The 23,148-nt window shown below is 41.9% G+C and overlaps 1 protein-coding gene across 13 annotated transcripts in view; it reads left to right on the top strand.

The window, feature by feature from the left end:
- Positions 1-23,148, top strand: part of LOC119028177 (zinc finger protein GLIS1) — an 84,467-nt gene that overhangs the window by 20,518 nt on the left and 40,801 nt on the right. For all 13 annotated transcript variants that reach the window (XM_037113814.1, XM_037113821.1, XM_037113824.1 and 10 more), the window contains 2 exons: positions 17,266-17,458; positions 18,796-20,347. In XM_037113814.1, coding sequence (XP_036969709.1) covers positions 17,266-17,458; positions 18,796-20,347 — 1,745 coding nt within the window. The remainder of the gene's footprint in view (positions 1-17,265; positions 17,459-18,795; positions 20,348-23,148) is intronic.

The following is a 23,148-nucleotide window of genomic DNA, read 5'->3' as shown; positions in this document are numbered from 1 at the left end:
CCTAATCAGGCACTTTCAGCTCGTATCGACAGTGATCTAATAGGCATGTGTTTGAAAGTTGAAATGAATTAGGCAGCGTCAGAGCCGTGACAGCCAGGTGCTGAGCACTTGGCCCAGCATACCCGAGCCTCAGCCAATTGGAAAATGCTTTGCAGAATTTATCTGCACCCTTCTCCCTTGACAAATTATTTTATTGTTCCCACACAGTTGGTTTTCATTTAGTCTTTTGGCTAATGATAGGCTGAGAGCATGTGTTCTATTGTTATTCCTTTATTTAGCATAGATACTCTGACTGAAAGTGTTCACATCAGATAGTCCACTCCCATACAAAAGACACCAATGGAACATGACACACATAAAGTTAATACATGCATACAGATAGTACACAGTGTAGAAACATTTAGCATAAGAAGCACAATCTTTATAGGCTTATTACTATATAAATACTATAAGTGTCTCTTTGGCATGACCTTAGGGACTATCTGTCAAACCGGTTAAAGCTGCTTCCTGAAGGGACAACTTCTGTACAATCTCCCCTCAGTGAACTCCAAACCCCCCACTCCAAAACCTTTAATCACATTATTCGGCGTGTCTCATGTACCCGGACTAGTAGATATGCTATGTGAGAGCTGCAGATGGGAGAGATAGGGTAAAACTTGCCTCACGTCCGAGCCCTGCACTCTGCCTGACCTGAGCTCAGTACAGCAGGACTAGGCCGCTAATCTTTAACAAATGCTGGGAGTCTCCATGACCGGGCCCTCGCTGAGATGGCTTAGTCAAAACAGCCCCGCTACTCCTGAACACAACCTCGTCCTCTAGCTTAATTCAAACGCTGATTAACTAACAAATACCTGCTGCTTGTTCCACAGCATTACACAGCCTGATGCGTTCTGCCACGCTCCATGGAGTTTGACAGTACATTTGCTGCCATGTTGAGGAACACAGGCCTACTGTGATGCAAGACATGTTTAGTGAGCACAAACAGACTGCACTGAGTAAGGCGGGTTTCATTGTTTCATCGGTTATTATATCTTTCAGGGATAGTGTTGCCTGAATTGGAAAAGAACTTTATAAATAAACTTTAAGCATTGTTTTCTCTGCTACATTGTGAAAACTTGTGGTATTCAACATAAGGGGATACAAACAAAGCAAAAACAAAAAAAAAAATAGTAGAATAAACTGACTTGCTTTCTTTTCCTCTTGTGAGCATCTGATACGTTTCAAACTGTGATCTACATTTACTGTTAAAATAAATCCCCCAAATCAGCAAGTACCAATTCACACTGACAACCGTAAACCAAACAGCCAAGATTTTGACTGTCTGGCTTGAATGGAGTGATTCTGCGATTAAGATGATAACTAGTTCGGCAAACACATTGCATCATCACAGCAACTATTTCCAACTAACTAGAGGCTAAAAGCAGAACAGATACTGTTATATGGTACTGGTAGATGTGACGAAAGATGGCCTCTTTGTCCACATTTCATTGGTGTCTTGTTCTTAATAATCCCCAAAACCTCAAACCCTCTCACTTCCCATTTTCCAGCAAAGCCATTTGGTTTTACTGCTGAACTACTTTCCCATTCCACCTGATCCCAACACTCAGTGGCCACGACTCTGTCTTGTCTTCTCATACACCGTCACAGTTAACATGGGCCTAGCCGCATTTTCTGACCACATCAGGTCTCTTCCCAGGCTCAGGCACAGAGTCGGACTTTGTACATTGAACAGCCTGACATGTTGAATTAAGCATCAAAACAAAGTATGTTTTCACTATCAACTTTGATGCAGGAAATATTGTGAAATTTAACAACAGTATGTATGCGTTCAGTAGTTTATAAGTGAGGAATACTTCAAGTTTCTGTGGTGTTTTGATTGTCTTGGTACACATATCTGATTGGACATAAATGGCAGCAGGGTACTGGGGTCCAGCATAAACTGCCAGTGTGCATTTTTTATTATTTGTAAATTTTTGAGAACAATTTGATACACTGGGAACAATAAATCTTTGACAATTTTTCCAAAAACACAGTCATTATCATTCCAAAGAATGCAGGATTTTATTCCAACTATAAAAAAAGATTGGAAGCTCAACAGTAACTATAAACTGAATAGAATATTAAAAAAAAAAAAAAGAAGCTTAGCGTGGATGTACTTTCATATGAACGCTAGAAAAGGCTGCAGTATTTTATGTAAAGCCTCTAAAACCACAATTCGACAAAATTCAACAGGACTTGTTAGCCATGTCCTTGATAGCTTTAGCTGTAAATGTAAATGCACAGCTTACCACAGCGCCCACTTTTACAGGGCCAGGTCTGTCATTTGACACGAAAATATGGCCAACCTAGGCCACTGTAAAGATGCCAGTCTTCTACAAGCCTCAAGAGCTCTGAGCCATGAAGGAGTCCAGCGAGAGAGGCAAAGCATCAGTATATGTACACTGTAGCGTGCCAAAGTACACTCATTTAACAGCACAAAAAGACTTGCACTGAGAACCCGCATGTTTATGTTAGGGATGATGTAAAATGGCCAGAATTCATATTTCACATCAAATTTCTCTTTTAAGATGGCTTCTCTCAATTTTTATGTGCAAGGAAACAAACATTTGCATTTCAAAGTTCTTCAAATAAAAATAAATGAAAAGCAAACCCTTTTATGGGTTTGGAGACTATATTGGAAAACAGGTCAGGGGCGAAATGAATATTTTTTATGGTTCGTAAAAGAGCTTCACAATGAATGCCAGGTTATGTGAACGGCTTGACACATGGTACAGGCCAGAGCCCTTTTCGAGGTTCCCTCTTTATTCAGACATAGCACTCTCGGGCCAAGAGCAGCCAAACAACACTCAGGGCAGAGGCCAAGACGGTGATGAAGAGTGATCTCTTTATTTGTGCTCATTATCATCTGATTAGACCCCTTTTCACCTCAGACCCATCCAAAAATCTATCAGCTAGCAACCTTCAGTTTTCCCTTTGGGATTATCACACTACGTTCTGTTTCTTTCCTCTTTGTTTATTCTACTTTTTTCTTTTAACATTTTTACTTGATCTTTGCAGATGAGGTTGGTGGCATGGTGTGCAACATGTTTTTTACATAGCAGTATGTGATTTATGTGAGTCACTGTATATGTGAACTTTAAATATATAATGGGCAGACCCAGTTGGAATCTGTGGATTTATTTTTATTAATTTTTACAGTTTTTTTTTTTTTTGCAGATTTTAGGGGTATATGTTTTTACTTGTGAAGCGATAGATAATGTTCTTTTAGGATAATGAAGATTGTTTTAGTGAACAGATAATATATTAAACACAACCTAGAATTCCTCAGTCAATCAGTCAATCCAACTTTTGACATTCTGTCGTGCTGTACCACAAACATTGACCTTAACACCAACTGAAAATAAAAAATAATTCTAACTAATAATCATAATTAGAATAAGTGCAATAATTGTGTGATACCATTTATCTTGACACTAAGATATTTTCTGAGATGGGTATCATACCGTGAAATTATCATACTGTTGTAACCCTATTACTAAGGAAGGCATAAGTAGGATCTGTAGGAACTCTCACTTATTCTCTCCATGCAAGCTCACCTGAGATGACTGGTCAACTGGTGATAGATCAAGTGTGTTGTCTTTTGTTTACAGCTAGTCCTACATGTGTCATGATACACTAAAAGAAAGAAAATAAACTCTTGACTTCTCTTTAAAGTACCAAATTAAATACTTATATGTCCTGTATGTCTCAGTTATTGCAATGTTATCGAAGGTGCCAGGGCTGAGCCACAGTTGAACAGGGTGACAGGTTCCGACTCTGAGACGAAACTCTTTCACTACTGAGACAAAAGTCACGTCTCACTTTGGCCGTAACCATTGGCTGACTCACACGGTGAAGGGACGCAGTGAGAGCAGAAATCATAATAAAAGGAATCTTATTACAGCCATTAAACAAGAGAAGGGAAAACACAGGAGGCTCTTTAATTCCTGGACATCTAAAACGCTTACGCAGTGAGAATATATATTTGCTCATAAAGCTCTTTGATGGTGGCCCTGTCCGTTCCAACACAGAGCGCTGCTGTCTGTGTAAATAGCTGTGTATTGACCTCCCACCGCACAAGATTGAATGTGTTTTCCATAGGTGTCATTTGGTACCATTTTGGGTTTTTACAGGCCCCACTGCGCCCTAGTCCCTGTAACCACAGGGGCGCAGGAGTCATGCCATCGCTGCTCAAACAGTGGGCCCTTCCTGATGTTGTAGAGAGATGAGAGGTCAACTATTATTTGCAGTCCCTCCTCCTCATCCTCCTCACAGCAGCTCTGTCTGATGTGGAGTGATGTATAATGTCTGGTGGACTGTCCATCTCAAGTTACCTAGAGTGCATGTTCCTGTCTCTATGTGTGATCTGTGTTTGTGAGTGTGTGTGTGTGTGGATGTGTGTGTGTGTGTGTGTGTGTGTGTGCGGTCGTGAGCGGGGGTGGGCCTCCGTGCCAAAGCCTTTGGTGAATGAGGACTCCCCACACAATAAAAGAATGGTATTGCTGACTTCCTTAGGTATGTGTGGTTTGAAACTCAACACAGGTTTGCTCAGTGGGGCCCTCTCTTATTTATTCTACATATCTATGAAAGCCCAAATAATGTGGTGCCCTCTGAGTCAAGGAGGAGGTCCCTCTCTAGCATGGGTTATGGTCATTTTTCAGCCAAGTTAATGACCTTTGGTGGCAGATGTTGACTGGTGTGCGTAGTTCCTCTTTACAGAATATTAACCATTTTGCTATGGGTTTAAATTGTCAACAATAGGGAAATGCTTTAACATTTACCAAAATGTTTGAGTCTTACGAAATAAAACTTTTCTGAGTCATTTTTAAATGAACAGCATCATTCTTGACTCAAGCCGAGTGATCTTCCTCATTTCCTGTTTGACGACATGCGAAGTCATCTCATTTCTTGCTAAATTGCAGTGCATCATCAGATATTGTTTCTCACCACAGTTGGATCCTCTCACATTGATGAGAGGTGATTGTCACAATGTGCTTTTTTGTGTGTGTTTTACCCTGTGTGTTTGAGGATACATGGAAGGATTTAATCCCTTATGTTTGAGTAGATCAGCTTACTTCGTGTGCTGAAATGTAAGGGTTTGTAAACCAGTGACATGAAACAACATCAATAATCAAATCAAAATAAAAGCTTTCCCTCTGTGCCTCTGCTGTCAAAGCAAATTGTGGGCTTTCGAAAACTAATTTTTGTCAAAGAGCTCCATTTTGGGGGTGAGTTAACCCCTAAACACTTTGACTAGCTAATATTCATTACGGACACTGTGGAGAATTGCTGGCCTCAACGTTAACCGGAAACTTGAAAAGCCAAAGCAATTACCATGCATGCTTTGAACATATCCTTTTCACAAAGTAACATTCCATTATTCTTCCTGCACTAAAACAACAAAAAGTACCAAAGAAGTAGGAAGTGAAATTGGATTCCTCTCTTGGTTCACAGAACATCTGGTTTGGCCCTTGTTTTAAACAACTAGCATCCCCTCTGAGAATAACAGAAGGTTATGTGCACTGTGTGTAGGTAACAAAATAATCATTTTCAAATGTTGCTCCATTCAAATGTGATCTAATTACCAACTCAAATTCAACCTCTCAGTTGGACCACCGGCCATCAAGGGAATTTTCCTCCAGACGTTTTTCTAACTATTCATTTATTTCTCCCCCACTGCTGCCTCGAAACCATAAAGATGTACAGTAATTGCTGCAAATTGATCACTTGTTTTACAGATGTCATATAAATCATCACTTTTGTCAAACTGTCAGCATGGCAGGAGGCAGTGCTGGGCGAGAAGAAGATAGATACCTGTCAGACGGGCCTCGATGCATCTGCTACACGGAGATCCTCTCGTGTTCTGTGGTTGAGCTTGGCCACTGTCATTTCCAAGGAATTTCCTGCCATCTGTGTTCAATCGAATTCTCTCACAGATTTGGGATTGCTTGTAAATATTGGGTGCTGGCTGAAGAGGGTTGTAGGAGGGCTGTGAGTTTAGTAGTGACGGCCTCTCGGACTGGGGTGAACACGCCACAGGCACAGTGATGAGTTAGGCTAACAAAGCATTAGCAGTGGGAGGTACAGCAGAACAACATACAGTATTTTGTACATTCATTTGTGGTTCCCAGACAACGTATCTTACTGGCTTTGGTGATTCCATGACTTTTTCTATTCTAGCACCACCAATAGTAACACCATTTATGCATGCTCAAGATGTATGTGTACAGGTGAGTGCTCCATTGCCAATGCTTTAAGGTTTTTCCCACTGCAGGCCACACCATAATCTTCCTTGCTTTTTGATCTATGGCTGTGGTTGCTCACCCACTTCACCTCTGGCAGCCCAGTTGCTGGTTTGACGTACAACCTGAAAACGTCACTAAAGACACCAGATGTAAACTGTATAATGTGAAATACAGAGGGTTTTAGGGGATCAAAGGCTTAATCAGCATTATGTGAATTCGACTTTAGAAAAGGCTTGACAGTATTGGATGTTCATTTGCAAGTACAACTATTGCACTCTAGCTTTAAGGTCAATACCAAAGACTTGATAGACTAATGACATTCCAATCAGCCTCTGTTGCACTTTATTTTTAGTGCTCATTAACACTACATGGTAAAGATTGTGCCTGCTAAACATCAGAATGTTAGCATTGTCATTATGAGCATGTTGCTGTGTGTACTGGCGTTTAGCTTCAAGTTTAAATCCCCCTGAATCTCTATCATCAAAGGATGTTTTGACATATGTAACTGTAATGCTTCTCTCTTCCATTCTTAACTTACCTGCCACCTTCTTAACTACTTGATCAAATTCTACACACTTAGAAACTGCACATGGATACACAAAACCAGTCACAATCATTAAGTTTTAAGACGCACAAAATCATTGAATATGAACATTCAAACATCCAAATAGGATTTTTTCCAAATAACGGTCACAATAAGTCTAAACTCAGCTCTAGTAGTCAATTTTATGGATGGTATTTTGTCATTTCCCTATACTTAGGAACTTTTGAAATAGATTTTTGGTGTCACAAAGCCTGGGTCTGTTATTTTACCCATGACATTTCTCAATGCAATTTGCATTTAAAAAAATGGAAAAACAAGGGACATAAAAATTGTTCTGTCATCTAGTCTCTATTTTTTTTTTTTTTTTTTTTTATGCTATGTCACATTGAATTTGATTCAATAAGAGAATCAAGCTCTCATTACAAATGACCTCTGTTTGACTAAAGCTTTTTTCCTAGCCCAGCTGTTCTTTATGGTGCAGATTTATTGAGCTATTATAGTAATTTTGACGAATAGAGGGCCACGCTGATGTTTGACAAATGGTTTTGATTTCACTACAGTTTCAGAGGGATGACTGCTGTGTTTTGATACGACTCGAGCGGGCACACAGACAAACTGAGGCCGATTGTTCAGGCGGGGGAAACGCAGCTTCTGCACTAAATCGCCATGTTTATTTTTTACAGCAGATTTATATACACTGGTTATTCTCATGAGTGAACACATACTCACACATTAGTACAAACGCAGACAAAAACACAGGCACTCAGAAATAGCGTATTTAAAACCATTCAAATAAACATTGATTTGAAATGTTTTAAAGTACTTTGTAACATTATTTATGTTTAGTTGTTGCTGGAAATAACTTGTTTCTGTTGAGAAGAGCACCGGTCTCACCTTAAACACTTTCTCTGAGGGTGCGGTGTGACGAGCGTTCGTCAGTCCTCTGGACTGGGCTACATTACTCTGCCAGTATTAACTGCTGCCTTCCAAAACAGAGCAGCCTCTTGTCTGGCTTTGAAGCACTTCCTGATCCCACGCCGAGGTTTCAGCACTGTTGGCCCAGCTCCGGAGCCGTGTTGTTCAGCAGCCCTATAAAGGTGTCTGTCACTAAGCCAGACGTCCCTGTCACGTTTGCCAGCCAAGTGCATCACGTCTTGTCAGTCTACTGGTCTATCAAGTCAGTCCACGGGCCGTACTGACGCTTTGTGCACTGTTTCGCCTTTACAATTATGCGGCTTTTCAGTCAAATTATAGGATGTGGTTTGGCTGAGCACTTCTTGTAAAAGTTGTGATTGTCTGTGATTAATCCTGGCAGTGTACAGATTTGTGGGCAAAATCTTGTTATGATAGTGATTGTCAGGATAGAGCTGTGGCTACTGGTGACTTTAAAGTGGTTTGTTGAATATGCACATTTTTGTTATATTAACAAATGCGCTAAAAAGGTTTGACTTAAAGAAAGAAGATATGCTTATTTTTGTGATAATCAATCATTGCTGTGGTGTTTTTTCTTATATAACTTCCCAGAGGTCAGTGTGCAAACAGTGTCTTCATGTACTATGAGGCCTTATCCTTGGATTTCCTGCTGATTAAGTCTGGGTTTCTGTATGCTGAGCTCTAGTCTTTTTCTTTTCAGATATCATCATCTGGTTATCACTGCTTATGTTAAATACACGGTTCTGTTGATCCTGATCATCTCACTGTTTTAGCTCTTGGGAACATAAACACATCACTTTCTGAGCATCTGTTAATTATTTAAAGAGCAGCTTACACTTGTATAGGGACACAAATGTAAAGGACTGGTACTGTGCCTTGACTCCATTTATATATTAGTACATAACAGAGAGGTGCAAAATTAGGATTTATGTATGTGAAACTGTGCAAAGTATTCATCATTTCCTTTGGATATTCACTCAGTGGCTAGTTGAAAATGTTTAAACAGCTAAAGCTAGTGAACAACAACTAGTTGTTAACTAAATAAATAAGTGTTATGAGAGGGTGTGTAATGTATTGCTATTCAACAGCACCACAAACTACAGCTGCCAAAATGACTATTAAGTCATCAACAGTTTCATCTGAACAGGAAATTCTAACCTTCATGAAGTTAGAACATTTTTGTCATGGGCGTTACTATTACCTACCAGTGACTTAATAAACTGGCTACTTACTGTAGGTCTGTTATTTCTTTAGTATTTACAACTTTTGCACATTGAAAAAAAAATGTAAAAGACACAATGTCTGGAAGAATATCCTAAAAATCCTGAAAATAAAAATATGTCACTTGCCAGGTCACTTAATTTATCAGAATGGGATCACATCTTCTCATAATTATGTCATGTTTGTGGTCCAAGGAATCACATGCTACAAAGCTGATTATGAGATGCAGTGCATCACCTCTTCATGGGTTTGTGCTCAAACAGGATGGCCCAGAGGGCACAACCAGTGACAAGGTGCTACCACCAGGTGGTGACATGTGCAAGTGTAAAGTTTTAATTATGTTAATCAAGAGGGACAGCAGATGTAATGATTGGCTGTGGCAGTTGGTAGGAGGTTGTGGGAAGCGATCAGGATTGACTAGCGGCCATTCAGTGAATCATCCTCTGAGTTCAGTGTGAGTGGCAGAAAGAGACACACACCTCTGTGTGTGTGTGTGTGTTTGTGTGTGTGTATTTGTTTGTGTAAAAACATAATCCCACAACATTTTCCCCTGTGTTTGGGTTTTGACTTACATCGCCCTCTCTGTGGTAAACTGGTTGGTCTTTTGGACTCGGCGGGCACCGAGCCTGGCACCGAGATGGGGTGGGTGGGGTAAATTGATGGGGGTGGGGATGGGAGGGTTGTTGGCTGCCAACTATTTGTTTGTGTTCATGACTGTGGTTAGCACTGCTCCATTTGAAGAGCTTGGTATTATGAGTGCTTCCCACAACATGTGCCCTCTTCTCCAAAAGGCAGGAGAGCTAATCATTTACCGACCGCTGAATTCATCAGTATGACTTAAACTTTGATGCCACTTAGTGTGAACAACCAGACGTGTCCACACAGAGGTTTGCTTGGACGACTGGGCTCATTTGTTGTTATATATACTAATTATCTCTGTAATGTTATTACTATTTTGGAGCTGAAATAGGATATTTTTATGCCCAGAAATAGTGCAAGCTTCAAGCGTCTGGAACCACAAGTCGCTCTGCATTACTTTCGACTTTCTAGCAGCCAATCTGAGGTTATTTTGCGACCAAGCTGACCATGAGAAAACAGGGAGGAACAAAGATACCTGGTTGAGAGCAGCTTAAATCAGCTGGAACAAATTGATTTTATCCTCATGATAGTTCTCATGTCTGCTGGTACTGGTAATCCTGCTATGAAAACACTGACATTTCTGTGCTCCAACTGTAATTTAATAGAGTTTTTCTTCTCCCCTCTGCTCTGCACCTGCTTTAAGAGGAGTAGACATTGTTATTTTTCATTTACTTGTGCCCCCAGGTTTTTCAATCATACATCTATTACTAAGCAAACAAATAAGTTCCGGGCCTATGCCGCAGACACAAATATAGACATGAGTTATGAGATTCAGAGAGGCCAGGGAAGGCTTTAGAACCTAATACTCAACATCTGCACCGGACAAGACGCACAACCAGAGCATCCTTCTACAAAGTCCTACTGCCTGCTGTTGCACACTTGTATCTGTTGACCTGTCTCATGTTGACAGAGAGGAGGGGGGGCAGGTAGGGTGTTGGGGGCAGCAAGGAATAAAATGATCATTATTAACTGTTTTAAGTGCTGAGTGTATGATTTATGAAGCCAAAGTGGGGCCAGTTGAGGTGTCACATTGGATTTCCAGAGGCATCTGTCTTGCGGTTTTGGCAGCTTGTTGTACCTTGGGTTCAGATGTTTGCATCACGCTCCTGACACTCCGTTTCCCTCTCCAACACCCAGCTCCCCCCCCCCCAACAGCCTCCTCCCGCTTTAAGTACAGTACACCTCTGATCGCTCTCCTTTCCTCCACCATCCATCTGCACATCTGCTTTTCATTGAGGCCCGCATGTCTCTGAAGACTTGAACACATTAAACGCTGGCACAAGCAAAGTCTCACTCTGGCACTTAACACAACGCTTAGGTGACTTAAAAGGGAGAGGCGAGAATTATAGAAGATGAAGTGTCACCAAAATAAAAAATCGCCCTAGATTACCACCAATTACACTTAATAATGCTGTCCAGGCCATCTGCTGATCAGATGGAGGACTGGTATTGTCTGTGGAGGACTGCAGAAAGGAGAGGGATTCATTTAGGGAGACAGGGACATAGACCTTCGACTACGTGATGATGTGGTTTGATCTTTTCAATACTGTGTAGACTGGAATGCTTTGTATGGTAATGCAGTCATAACTGCATATCTTGGGATAATAGCTATGTTGTTTCATAGGGGTTATGCTCTGCTAGATTGGAGACATGTGTCTGCTCTGCTTTATTAGTCATTTATTAGTCACTGAGGTCAGGGGAGATTTTTTAGCCAAGGCACAACACTGCTGAACTTGAACATGACTCTGATCATCAGCCCCTGAGGCAGCCTGAATAGGTGTTCAATTACAGCGCACCCTTACTGGCCACGTTTCCCCATGTGAAATTCGTCCAGTATGTGAAGCGTGTTCAACAATCAATGTAAGTACCGTCACAGTGACCACAACCTCCCACTAAAGAGTGAGTCGTGCCCTAATTATCAGAATTATCGAGTCTGCGTTTGTTCCTTGTTCCTGTCTATTGTCTTATTTCTCAGCCTCCGTGGTCACAGTGGCTGCATTCATCAGCAGGAGAATGGATTAAAAGCTCTTTCCACTCACGATCATGATGCAGCTGAGTTTTAGGGCTTTGTGCGCCGTGCTCCCAAAGGATTTTGACAAGAAGGAAACATGACAAATAGATGAAATCAGGGCAAGCGTATTGCGGGGTGATTGGAAACTTGTTTGCCTCCACGACCTCAGCCAGAAAATAAATCCTACACGTCCCAAAACAAGATCTCGAATAACCATGTTTATCCCTTTCATAATTGCACTCTTTTGGGAAGCATTAATTTTCATATTCATGTGAAATGGAGCATATAAACGGACATACTGTTCCTTTAATTTTTCATCTCCTTGTGTGCGTCTCAGCAAGTTCCTCAGTTTACCGTCATCCTGCAGTGATGCTCACTGAAGGAATGTGCTACTCTAATTATACAGGAGAGAAGAGTAGATGTGGTAGTGTGAGAGAATAGATACCATGTGATGACATTTATGGAACGGAAGATACCACTTTAGATGTAAGAGAGGGGTATTAAGACATGTTATCAAGAGGGATTGTTCCTTACCCACAGTCCCTGTTTTAAGAGGCAGATAACAATAGAGTCCTTATTTGTGCCCATGTCTTTAGTTGGCAATGTTGACATCAGTGGCTCTTTGTGAGGATGAGCCAGCACATCTGTACATGGTCTCTGTACTGAACACAACATTTGCCCCTGGTGCTTTTGGCACCGTTGTACTTCTTTCTTCATCTGTCTTTCTCTCTGCCCCTGCTCCCCTGATCTCACGCCCCTACAGCGTCACTCCTAATTGGGCCTGAATGCTTGCAACTGTGTATATCAGAGCAGCATCCCACCTTGCTTGTTCGGAGGTGCTAGACTGGAATTGGGGGCAATGCTTGATTCTATTTCCATAGATAATCTGGAGGGGAATAACTGTAAATGCTAGGAATGTTTATTATTATAGGATTATTTTTTTAGTGGATGGATACAGTAACCAAAATCAGTATTTTCAAACATAATTGAAATGAGCTGAAAAATGTTAACTTGCCCCCACATGAGGTGGTCAAACCAAGCAGCCAATCCAAGGTCATTGTCAGTATTCAAAGTGACCAATCAAAAGACTGGCAATATCAGGCACTGTCTTCTCTATTTGGGGCTTCAAAGTGAATTTGTAAGACAAGTAAGTGAGTGTTGAGCAGTTGTGAGTACATAGGGGATTGTGCTTGAAGTCATCACAGCGACGTGCTTGTGGGAGAAGCTTCTATAAACTCCCTTGTGCTCATCATTTTCTTCTTGCGAATATAGTTCTGTGCACTTATATCACATTCATGCATCTGGTTTTATGTGTAGTGGCATTGAGACTAATTAAATGCCGATAGGGGACCTACTTATAAAAATACTGCTCCATAGCATTGCTAGCGGTAAAGTTTTCCCCAGAACATTTCATGGAAATATTCAAATCCAGAGCCAAAGGAATGTAAAGCATGGTGTACACACAGCTGCCCTGCTCAGCAGACCACCTTTGAACTCTGCACATTTATAAGACGAAGGGTCATCTCTCTCTTTCTCTGTCTCACAGCTTCTCACTCGTTCATTCACATAAACACATATTCTCTCTCTTTTTTTCCGTCTCTCACTCCTGTCACTGCTGCTGGAAGGTCTTACATTTCACCTCAGTCCCCGATGCTCTCTTTGGCTTCCACCTCCTGATCAAACTAGGCTCTAACACACAATGAAATGTTCAACACTGTTCAATTACCATGGCACTTTCAATATAAACTGAATTTACTGTTGGGTCCGATCCAACCCACCATATGTTGAGGAGCCTGTTTCCCCAACCTGAGCATGACTGATTCTGTTAATGTAGCAAAGCTCTAAATCAGTGGTGAACCAACTTTCTGCAGCAGGGGGACCAAGACCTTTAACACTCATTTAACACTCTGACTTCAGTGTCCTGGAGACAGATGGTGTCTGTAGGATGGAGTTACTTAAGTCCACTTGAGCTTTCGCAACACACTGCAATGCTCTGTTGGACACAGAAGCAAGCAGGTCTTTTTAAGCCCCCCTTGGATGTATTGCTACCTGTTTGTATCTGAACTAAGCTAAAGCACTGCAAGAGAGATTTGAGCGACTCTCATTGTCTTTTACAGGCTGATCTGCCAAAAATTGTCACGCAAACTCCACGATCCATTTAAAACACTTGTGAAATGCTTGCAGTAAGAAAAAAATTCCAGATGTTTTTTGTAACTTCTTAGGAAAGAACATGACAAGAGAAAAACATCTTAAAAACAATTGGGAAAATGATATGGTTATATCATATGGTTATCGTTATAATGATATAGTATCCCAATTATTCTGCATTTTGGTCTTAAAAAAAGTTTTATATTGGTGCATATTCAACAACATAAATGCCAATTATGACATATCTGTGATAAACCAAGCTGATAACATTAGTCAACATGACTGTCTGTTGATCCAACTTTCCTTAACTTGGCCTTTTCCTTAACATGTTCACTAAGATCATAATATTCCTTGATATTTGTGATGATACCAGATAGGGTTAGATACCAAACCGAGTTGCCAGATTCTACAAAAGCAGCCGTACAAAATGAGAAGTAAAATTGTTTTAAACTAGAAACTTTTTCATATTAATGTGGATCTATCTGACCACAGAATAAGCAAACAAAATTTAGAATCTGACAGCTTTTGGTTTTAGAACGTGTTCTGGCTTTAAAGGGGTCTTGGTTTCCACAGCACGTGTGTAACTTAGCTTTGTTCTTCTGCTTTGGAGCTTGAAGAAAAATTAGAGGGCTAGCTATACCAAGGAAGCTAAGCTAAGAAAACACAAATAACAACAACATGATTGAAAAAAACAAACTTACAGCTGCTGCCACCAATCTAACCAAGTGTCTACACCATTAGCACACTGAGCAGCAAAAATTTTTTTTTCTCTCCCCCACAACAACTCCTGCCTCACGGGCACTCTGAGGGGGGGACACTATGTTTTTGTGGTCTTTGATGGAGGCCTTTTTAAATTATGATGGTACATTGGCACAGAACTCAGTAGTCAATGACTATTAGCCATCAGCAATGACATTGTATGTAGGCCCAACTTTAACAGACACATCTCAAACATTGTATTGTACAATATTACAATATTGATGCGTAAAAAGTGTTTGGCTTCAATAGCCATACAAGGTAGAGTGTTTTGCAAAATACATTAAAAAAGCAAACTCATTGCAACATCCAGTCAGTTCAATGATATCCAGCTGTTAAACAGGACATATCATAGATAATCGTGCTGGAAAACATTGGTTGTACTATCAGTCTGTTTTAATTAAAACCCTTACGAACAGGTAATGTACTGGGAGTCTCTCTGTCTTTTCTCTATGTCTAACTCATTTACATGGAGGACTTTTCCTGGCGAGCATTGTCCTGTGGAACAGAGCGTTAAGCTTTAAAAGAGCATCGTCTCATAATTGGGGTTACATATACCGGGCTGCCTGGTGTGGGTCTGTGTTTTATATGGTGATGACTGTGATATGTGTGTGAGAAAGAGCATGTGCATCCAGTCAAGACCTCATTGACTGACTGCCAATCCATCCAGTGCTTTATGATGACATTGCTTTTATTTGGTTGTTTGTGTTTTTGTGTGCATGCATACGGACAGTCAAGGCCTAATTAAAAGATCTCTGATGATGTTAGTCATCTTTAACCTGACTCATGTCACTTTTGTCCATCCTGATTGAATTACCCCTGACTTGAGGCAGGGAAACACTTGGCCTCACATCAGCAGGCCTTGAAACGTTCATACAGAAACACTGGTGAGCCAGTAAGCAGTTAAAAAAAAAACAAGAAATAAAACAAAAAAGACACCACAGTCCAGAATTTGGTAAACAGAATGATTTGTATTGCTTGAAAACAGACCAGAGCTGAAAGACATTTTGCCTTCTGTTAACAGCTTTGAGTGAAACCAGGGTTGTTCCTACGGTCCCCTGGTGATACTGGGCCGTTTGCATTGCTCGCTCGGCCTTTTCTGCGCTCCTTTGTGTTTCTGCTGTGACCCGTAACAAGACAAATGCAGAGGAGACTAATCATACATCAACTGTAGGAGGGATATGTAAAAAGATGTTCCTAAAACAGAGGTTAACATGGCTCACAAAGTGCCTTTGTTTTTTCTCGTCTTTTGTTCGTTCTTGTAACCTTTTTCCCATTTTCCTAAACACTTACTCCCTTTCTCTGTTGTGCTGTCCCCCCCCCCCCCATGTTACTCATGTTGTAATATCTTTCTCCTGTTTTTTTGTCTTTTTTCCTTCGTTTTACTGGATATTTCTCTCACTAATTTTATTCTTTGTCTCCTTATATCCTTTTTATTCATTTCCAGTACGTTTTCTTATGTTTTCTCTCACATTCAGGGTGTTTGGGTGACTTTATTAAGAATAGCTCATGGTGTGCGATAACATTGTCAATAACATCGTTAGGAGAAAATTGAATTTGAGAAATTGAGTTAGGAAAAGTTGGAACAGGGGACGCGTGGCCGCCTACACACGAGTGAGTGGGGATATCAGTTTACCTTTCACAAATATTTCCTAATATGCCGAGGCCCTTCGTTCACCTTCATCTCTCTCTTTCCTACTTTTATTATGGTTTTGGTCACATTTGTAAAGTCTTTATTTCGTGTCATATACTCATACTGGTCCGATAAAAAGAGGACAAAAATAAAAATCCTGAAAATATGCTCAGTTATCTGGGAATTGTGTCTTATAAAACACAGTGATTCCCTCATGCTCCTTCCTCATCAAACAGGTGATTTTCTGATACAACACAATCATTTGTTATAAATTGTTCCTTCACCACAGTTACTTTTTGGATGGACTTAAAACCTTAAATATCTAAAAAAAAAAAATAAAAAATAAAATGGAGAGAGAGGAAGAGAGAGAGAGAGAGAGAGAGAGAGAGAGAGAGAGAGAGAGAGATGAAATGCCTTCAAGAATCAGAACCAATTTTCCATCTTTTCTCCTTCTAGATTAAATCACTAAGTATTTACACCATAGTTTTCCCAAAAGAAATAATTCTGCAATTAAATAAATAAAATGACAAATAATTAAATCAATTAATGAGGTCTCTGTTTTTACAAAAGTATTAATTGTATAACATCAGAACAACTGATGGTAAACTGAAAGGGATAGTATGTAATTTAAATTCTTGATTGATTCAGCACTCATACTCTAACTGGCTGGATCTTTCGGAAACATTCATTTGAGCTAGTTTATTTTTCCAAAATGGACGCATTGCCATTTGGAGTACAATTACTTCAGCAATAATATCTGGCAATAAATCTCTCTGGCGTTATTCTTACTGTCACCAGTTGAACTTTGCCAAAGAGCTCTCCATATATCACTAGATACTCCAATTGTGGCAGCCAGCAGTTATCCCTCACGAGAATATTCATAATCTAATAGGATTTCAACATGTCAGTGATGGCATGGATCCCACTATAAACTGATTATTCTTCCAGTGCAGTCAGTAGATCATTTAGTCCAATCTGCGTAGCCAGTTCTTAATTTGAGAGTGACACTGGGTCACTGCTCTGCTGGCTAAAACGTACTCTAATATCCTCATGCGGATTTACGCCGTTTAGAAATATTTCTCCTTTCTCTTTCCAGCGAATGGTGCCTACTGCTCAGAGAAGGATGTAGACGCTGTGCTGGGTGACGCTGAGGGCGCCCTGATGCGATGTGGGCAGAGCTTGCCACTGCTGGTGGGGGGTCACTTAGGGGGGCTTTATACCCAGAGCCTCCACTGCGACAGACCCACACCCGACCTCCTTTTGCAGGACAGCCCTCACCAAGATACCAGGTAAACTGTCACTATCATTGCCTTTTTTGGAATGGTTTTGTTCCTGTTCCAGTTCAGAATGTTTCCTGCTGGGTATAGCATTACTAACAATTTGCAGGTACAATGTGTTTTCTATTAGCCCTGCTATTGTGAATCTAATACACACATATGTAGCTGGAAAGCTTTACCCAGTCTCATAAAACACACCGAAGGGGTCCAGAGCATAACATTTATGTTACTATTTTATGTTATTATGTTACTAATGTGAAATATTTGTTGTGAAATATTTGACTACTGTTGGTCATGTCAGATTGAGTTTCCAGTCGATTTCTCTGTTGTGGGGTTTTGTCCTCTGTCTTCCCCCTCCTCCGTTCTTTCCCTTTTCACTTTCCCGCCGACCGACAGACATTCAGTCCTTTCATATTGTCTCTCAATATTTTCACTGCAGCCAAACAGGAAATAGCGATCCTGAATAGAAAGAGAGGGGAGTGAAGTCTTTATTAACTACAACCATGACAAAGTTTGCCACTGGTTCTCTCCAGCACTAGCTAGCGTTAGCTCTGTTTTTCCCCCAGCGTGCTCAGAGGGAAGAGACAAAGACGATTCCTTCATGAGACAGCCCGGAGAAAAGAGAGCTCTTCTCACATCACTCAGGGGCTTTGGACAAAATCCATAATGAGCCAACTGACAGGAATGATTATGTAGGAGATCACAGCAACGCATGGAGAAATCTGACCTGGGTTCCCCATTCAGCAGGGCAAAGATTCCCACCATAATACACAGTATTGTAAACGGTGACCCTTCATGGCTGCAATTATGCCACCAAAACAGGTGACTCCCTATTTATCCCCAACGTTGGGTTGGGTTTAACCCCTTTGTGTCATCAAAGCCTGTCAGATGGACACAGTAGCCAGTGGCCTCTCTGTCTCAGTAGTCATCCATCCCTCCCCCTCTCTCTATTCTTAGTTATAAATGCCTATTCATATCCTCTCACTACCAGAAGATCCTGTTTCATTTATTCATAAAAAACACTTTAGATCATCAGCAGTGGATATAACTTGGTGGCCAACATTACCTTATGTCACTGAATCCTTACCATGTCCTGCACAATGTTAATTATTTTTCTAGAAGGTCCCTTACAATGAATGAGAGACTAAATTAAAAAAATGTAGGTGGTTGGACTCACTTAGGATCATATGATTTTCGTATAAAGTATGAGAATGATTGGAGGAAGACAGGTAAGCAGGAGGCCAAACTCTGACAGTGCTGCTGGTGGGAAGGATAAACCAGCCAGTATCTGTCATCAGCCTGTCAGCTAATAGTGCTCATATTCCTTTCTGTGCCTTTTCTCCTTACAGATCCTCTTCGGCCTTCCAAAGGACCCTGCCGGGGGCCTCGCCCAGCCTGGGCTGTGGCAATGCCAACGGGACTCACTCCTCTCTCCCTTACCCAATCAAACAGGAGAACTCAATGGGCTACAAGATCTCAAGCACCACATCCAGGGACCATAGCACGTCTCAGACCGGGTTTCAGAACTGTAGGGCAGGCCAAGTTTTGGGAGCGACAAGGGACAACATAGTCGGAGCGTCGCACGTTAGCAACAACGGTATAGGCGGATGCACAGTGAGCGGTGTTGGTAGTACTGTGTCAGGGGACGCAGTGCAACCCTTTAATAATGAAGATGGCTCCTCCCCACTGGCTTTGTCCCCAACAGGCTCCCGTCATTCAGCGCGGCTGCTCAGTGCTAGCAGTCTGAAGAGACGCTGCCTGTCCCTAGCCTCACAGTCCGCCGCCGCTGCTGGCAGCGTTGCTGCCACAGGTTCCACATCAGCTACTGCCGCTGCGTCCGAGGAGCTCAATATCACCGCAATCATCTGCTCCTCTTCCCAGATGTCGATGGTTGCCTGCGTTAACGGGTTTCGCACTAACCTCTCGCCTAGCCACGCCAGCAGTGCCGGCTTTTCCTCCTCTTCCTCCTCCTCTTCTACATCCCCACCCTCTAACTCCTGCTTACGGGAAGCGCCCCAGAGGCCCCCACCTCACGGTAGCCCCCAGCAGACCACGCTACAGGAGAGCTGTCAGCTGTCTTCACCTGCCACCTGCCTGCTGTCCCTTTCCTCCTCCTCCTCCTCGTCCTCCTCCTCAGTGTCATCAGTGGAGCAGGAACAGGGCCAGGGGCAGAGCCAGGGGCTGTGTGAGGAGCAGGGCTCCATGCTGCAGGGGCGTGGGGCTGGAGGAACAGCTGGGGGAGGTGTGGGAGGTGGAGGAGGAGGCTCGGACGGGTTGGGGCTACTGATAAGTGGGGGCCTGATGTCTGGGATCCTGCATCCAGGGTCCGAAGCCGGGGCGCTCTTGGACGGGGGCCAAAGATCCGGGGCCACTCTAAAGCAGGAGCCCCTTGATGATTTTTCTCCCAGTGAAGACGAACTCTTTCAGCACCACTATCATCATCACCATCACATGGGTGGTCGTAGCGGGCACCTTCGTCACCCCCACCACCCCTCTCGCCCTGCTATGCCTCCGCCCTACCACCTACACCAATACGTGGGGCCCAGTCCTGGGGGCCTTCTCCACCACCAGAGCCAGCAAACAGCACCAACCTCTTCCCTGGGACTCAAACCGACCCCTGGAGGCCCTCATGGGTCACATACGGCTCCAGAGCGGGAAGAAGTCGGAGGAGGAGCGCTGGCCGACAAGCAGGTGTGTCGCTGGATTGACTGCAGTGCTGCGTACGAGCAGCAGGAGGAGCTTGTGAGGCACATTGAGAAAGTCCACATTGACCAGCGCAAAGGTGAGGACTTCACCTGTTTCTGGGCTGGCTGCATTCGCCGCTACAAGCCCTTCAACGCCCGCTACAAGCTGCTCATTCACATGAGAGTCCACTCCGGAGAGAAACCCAACAAGTGCATGGTGAGTCATCATAACACAGTTACAACCAAAAAAACAACACCAAAGATCAGTTTTATACAAACACACACATCCAATATTGTTGAAAATCTCCTCTTGGTCAGGTGTCTTAATTTGAGGAACTTTTGCTTCTTTTTGAAGGTATTAGGTTGTATTTATGTATTTAATACAAGTCTGGTTTGTTCTTTAATTGCAGCCATCTGAATTTAACACAAGCACATAACACAGTCCCTCAAGATGATTTTTCCTTAACAATATATGCGTCCGTTTAGTTTAAAACCAAGACTGGACTTGCTTCACTGCTGATTACTTTTCAACATTAACTTTTATTTTGTTTTGGTTGAGTAGCACCCATGATTATAATTCCTTTATTTTCAGTGGAACATGTAAGAATAGCTTTTTTTCCACTGAAGATTTGAGCTGCTGTAAGAGCAGCACTACCTTGTCAGTATAAATAGATTTGTGGTTGTATTCTTTACAGGTAAAGCTCCAGTTGCACAAGTCAACACACTAATCAATGTCAAGCTGTCACTCCCCAGTATCCCTTAGCAAATGGAAAAAAGCCCTCCAACCTTAAGAATGATTTAGTCCAAATACACAATTAGTCCACAATTTGTGTAGGCGAAGCCATGTTTATTTTCCTGAGCACTCTGTTTTTTGAGAGGGGATTCAGATCATGAAAAACCAACACATATGGTTAACATAACTAAACAATGCCTTCACTTGATCCTTTTAAATGGGAGCTTTAAATGTTTAGCTGTCCCACAAGTATTAAGTGAATTGGCTTCTTATCCAAGCCAAACATGAGGAGAAATGTAGTAGTCTGGAGAAGGCAGCCACAGAGGGTTAGTCGGTAACATTTGCTAGTCTTGCTCAATTCACGGCTTCACCCAAAGCCCCTGTCAGAAGTGGCGCAGAAGTTCAGGATCCCATCCAAATCTTGATTATTGAAAAACTGAGTCTGCGATATTGCTACAGCACCTGTTTTATCTCAAGGCCTTTTTCTTTTCTATTGAGAAAAAGAAATCCAGGTCTTGTTTATTTTTCTAAATAACAGTGGGTTGTAAAATTAGCGGAGAGTCTGTTAATAGAAAGTCATATTTTATGGCAGTTTCTGCAGAGTTCGATAAGTTCTTTAGTGTTGATTCAGACTGATTCTGATTCTTGTTAGCACATCTCTCAGCTGAATGTTTATCGAAGCCAAAAAAGACACAAACTCAACTGTTGCTGCTGTTCTCCCTGCTTTGCGTCACTCGGGGGGAATTAGTGTTTCTGCTTCCTTGGCTCGGCGTGAACGAAAAATTTAGAAGTAATTTGCTGCTTTGTGTGTTCCCCAACTGGTGATTCTTTCAGAGTGTGTTGTATTAAAGGCACTCATACATCTTTTTTTCGTTGCTGTTGCTCTTTGTAGCATCGTACCCATGGATCTTTAATCCAACATGGAACGAAGTCCCCTTTGGGTGACACAAGGCAAACAGGCACTGAGTGAATGTTAGTATGGGATGTAGATGTATGCATGAATGTGTCACTGTGAAGGTGTGCATGTTTATGTGTGTTTTTGGAGATGTTTACCATATGTGAGCACTGGAACAATTCGGCTCAGTGTGGACAGGCCACTGGACTCTGTCTGCTGACTTCAGGCACTGTGAAACCCTGCTGTACACGCTCACCTCCTGATCACCCCTTATTTCAAGCACACATGCAAACACTAATTCACAGCTATGCAGAAATATGAAAATGGGGATATTGTTTCCATTGACTCTCACAATAGGAAGTATTGATTCCGCATATAGTACATTGGGTTGTAACACTCCTGCTTTTCCAGCAGAACATAAACAGAACTGTGAAATGTTTTCAAGCTTGAATCAACACATATAATCAGCAGGGATTGAATGTATGTTGATGTGGGACTTTGGCAGATAAACTTAGAGGGCCAGAGAAAATAAGCACACTCTCTGTGTGTATTTGTAACTGTGTTTGCATATAGTCTATACGGATTTAAGCAAGTACTATGTACTTGCAGGAAACCTTGTGTCTTTGTGTGCGTCTGAAAGGGTGTGCGTGCTCATGTATTTTTGTTGTGTCCATCCCAAACCCATATTTTTTTTGTCTGAGCTTCTGTGCTTTTTGGCCACTAGCACTGATGCCGCTTGTGTTTGTTGTGCTCATGCAATAGACAAAGGCATTCAAGAATTTGAGCAATTCGTATAGAGGAAGCAGATGAGACATTCTGTTTTAGAACCAAATGCTCTAGAAAAACCCAGAGCTAATCCCTTTATTATCTTTCCAGCGGCAGTTTCCAGCAGGCGCTCATGAAACAGGGCTCTCCTCACATCCAAACATAACACATGTCTCTTCTCTTTCTCCCTCTACCTCTCCCCCTGTGTTTATATACTGTATGTCTTTTGCTTCATACAGCTGCACAGCATTTGCTTCATGCTGCGTCTTGGCAGGAAAAAGTCATTATCACAACACACAAGTCTTACCCCGACCCCTGCGTAGGCCTGTCACAGTCTGTACCTGGCTAATATTTTAAGAAATTCCGCATTTAAGAAATAAAAGTCAGTTTCTTCCACATGCAGATGGCTGAGTTCGTGCCTCTTAAAAAAGTTCTGCTACCTTTTAGAAAATATGTTCGGTTCCCTCTCCCCACCAATTAAAGCCAGCCCTGGGCTGTTGTGTAGGGCAGGCAAGTGCTGAAGGACACACCGGCGAAAAGGAAGCAACATAATCTCTCTGCAATATCCTGTTGTGTTTCATGCCTAATTCAGTTGTTGTTTTAGTTTATTACATTTTTTTTCCTG

Source organism: Acanthopagrus latus, chromosome 11 (assembly GCF_904848185.1).
Source record: "Acanthopagrus latus isolate v.2019 chromosome 11, fAcaLat1.1, whole genome shotgun sequence".
Lineage (NCBI taxonomy): Eukaryota > Metazoa > Chordata > Actinopteri > Spariformes > Sparidae > Acanthopagrus > Acanthopagrus latus.
Note: the sequence above shows the minus strand (reverse complement) of the source record. Positions and strands in the feature narration are given on the sequence as shown.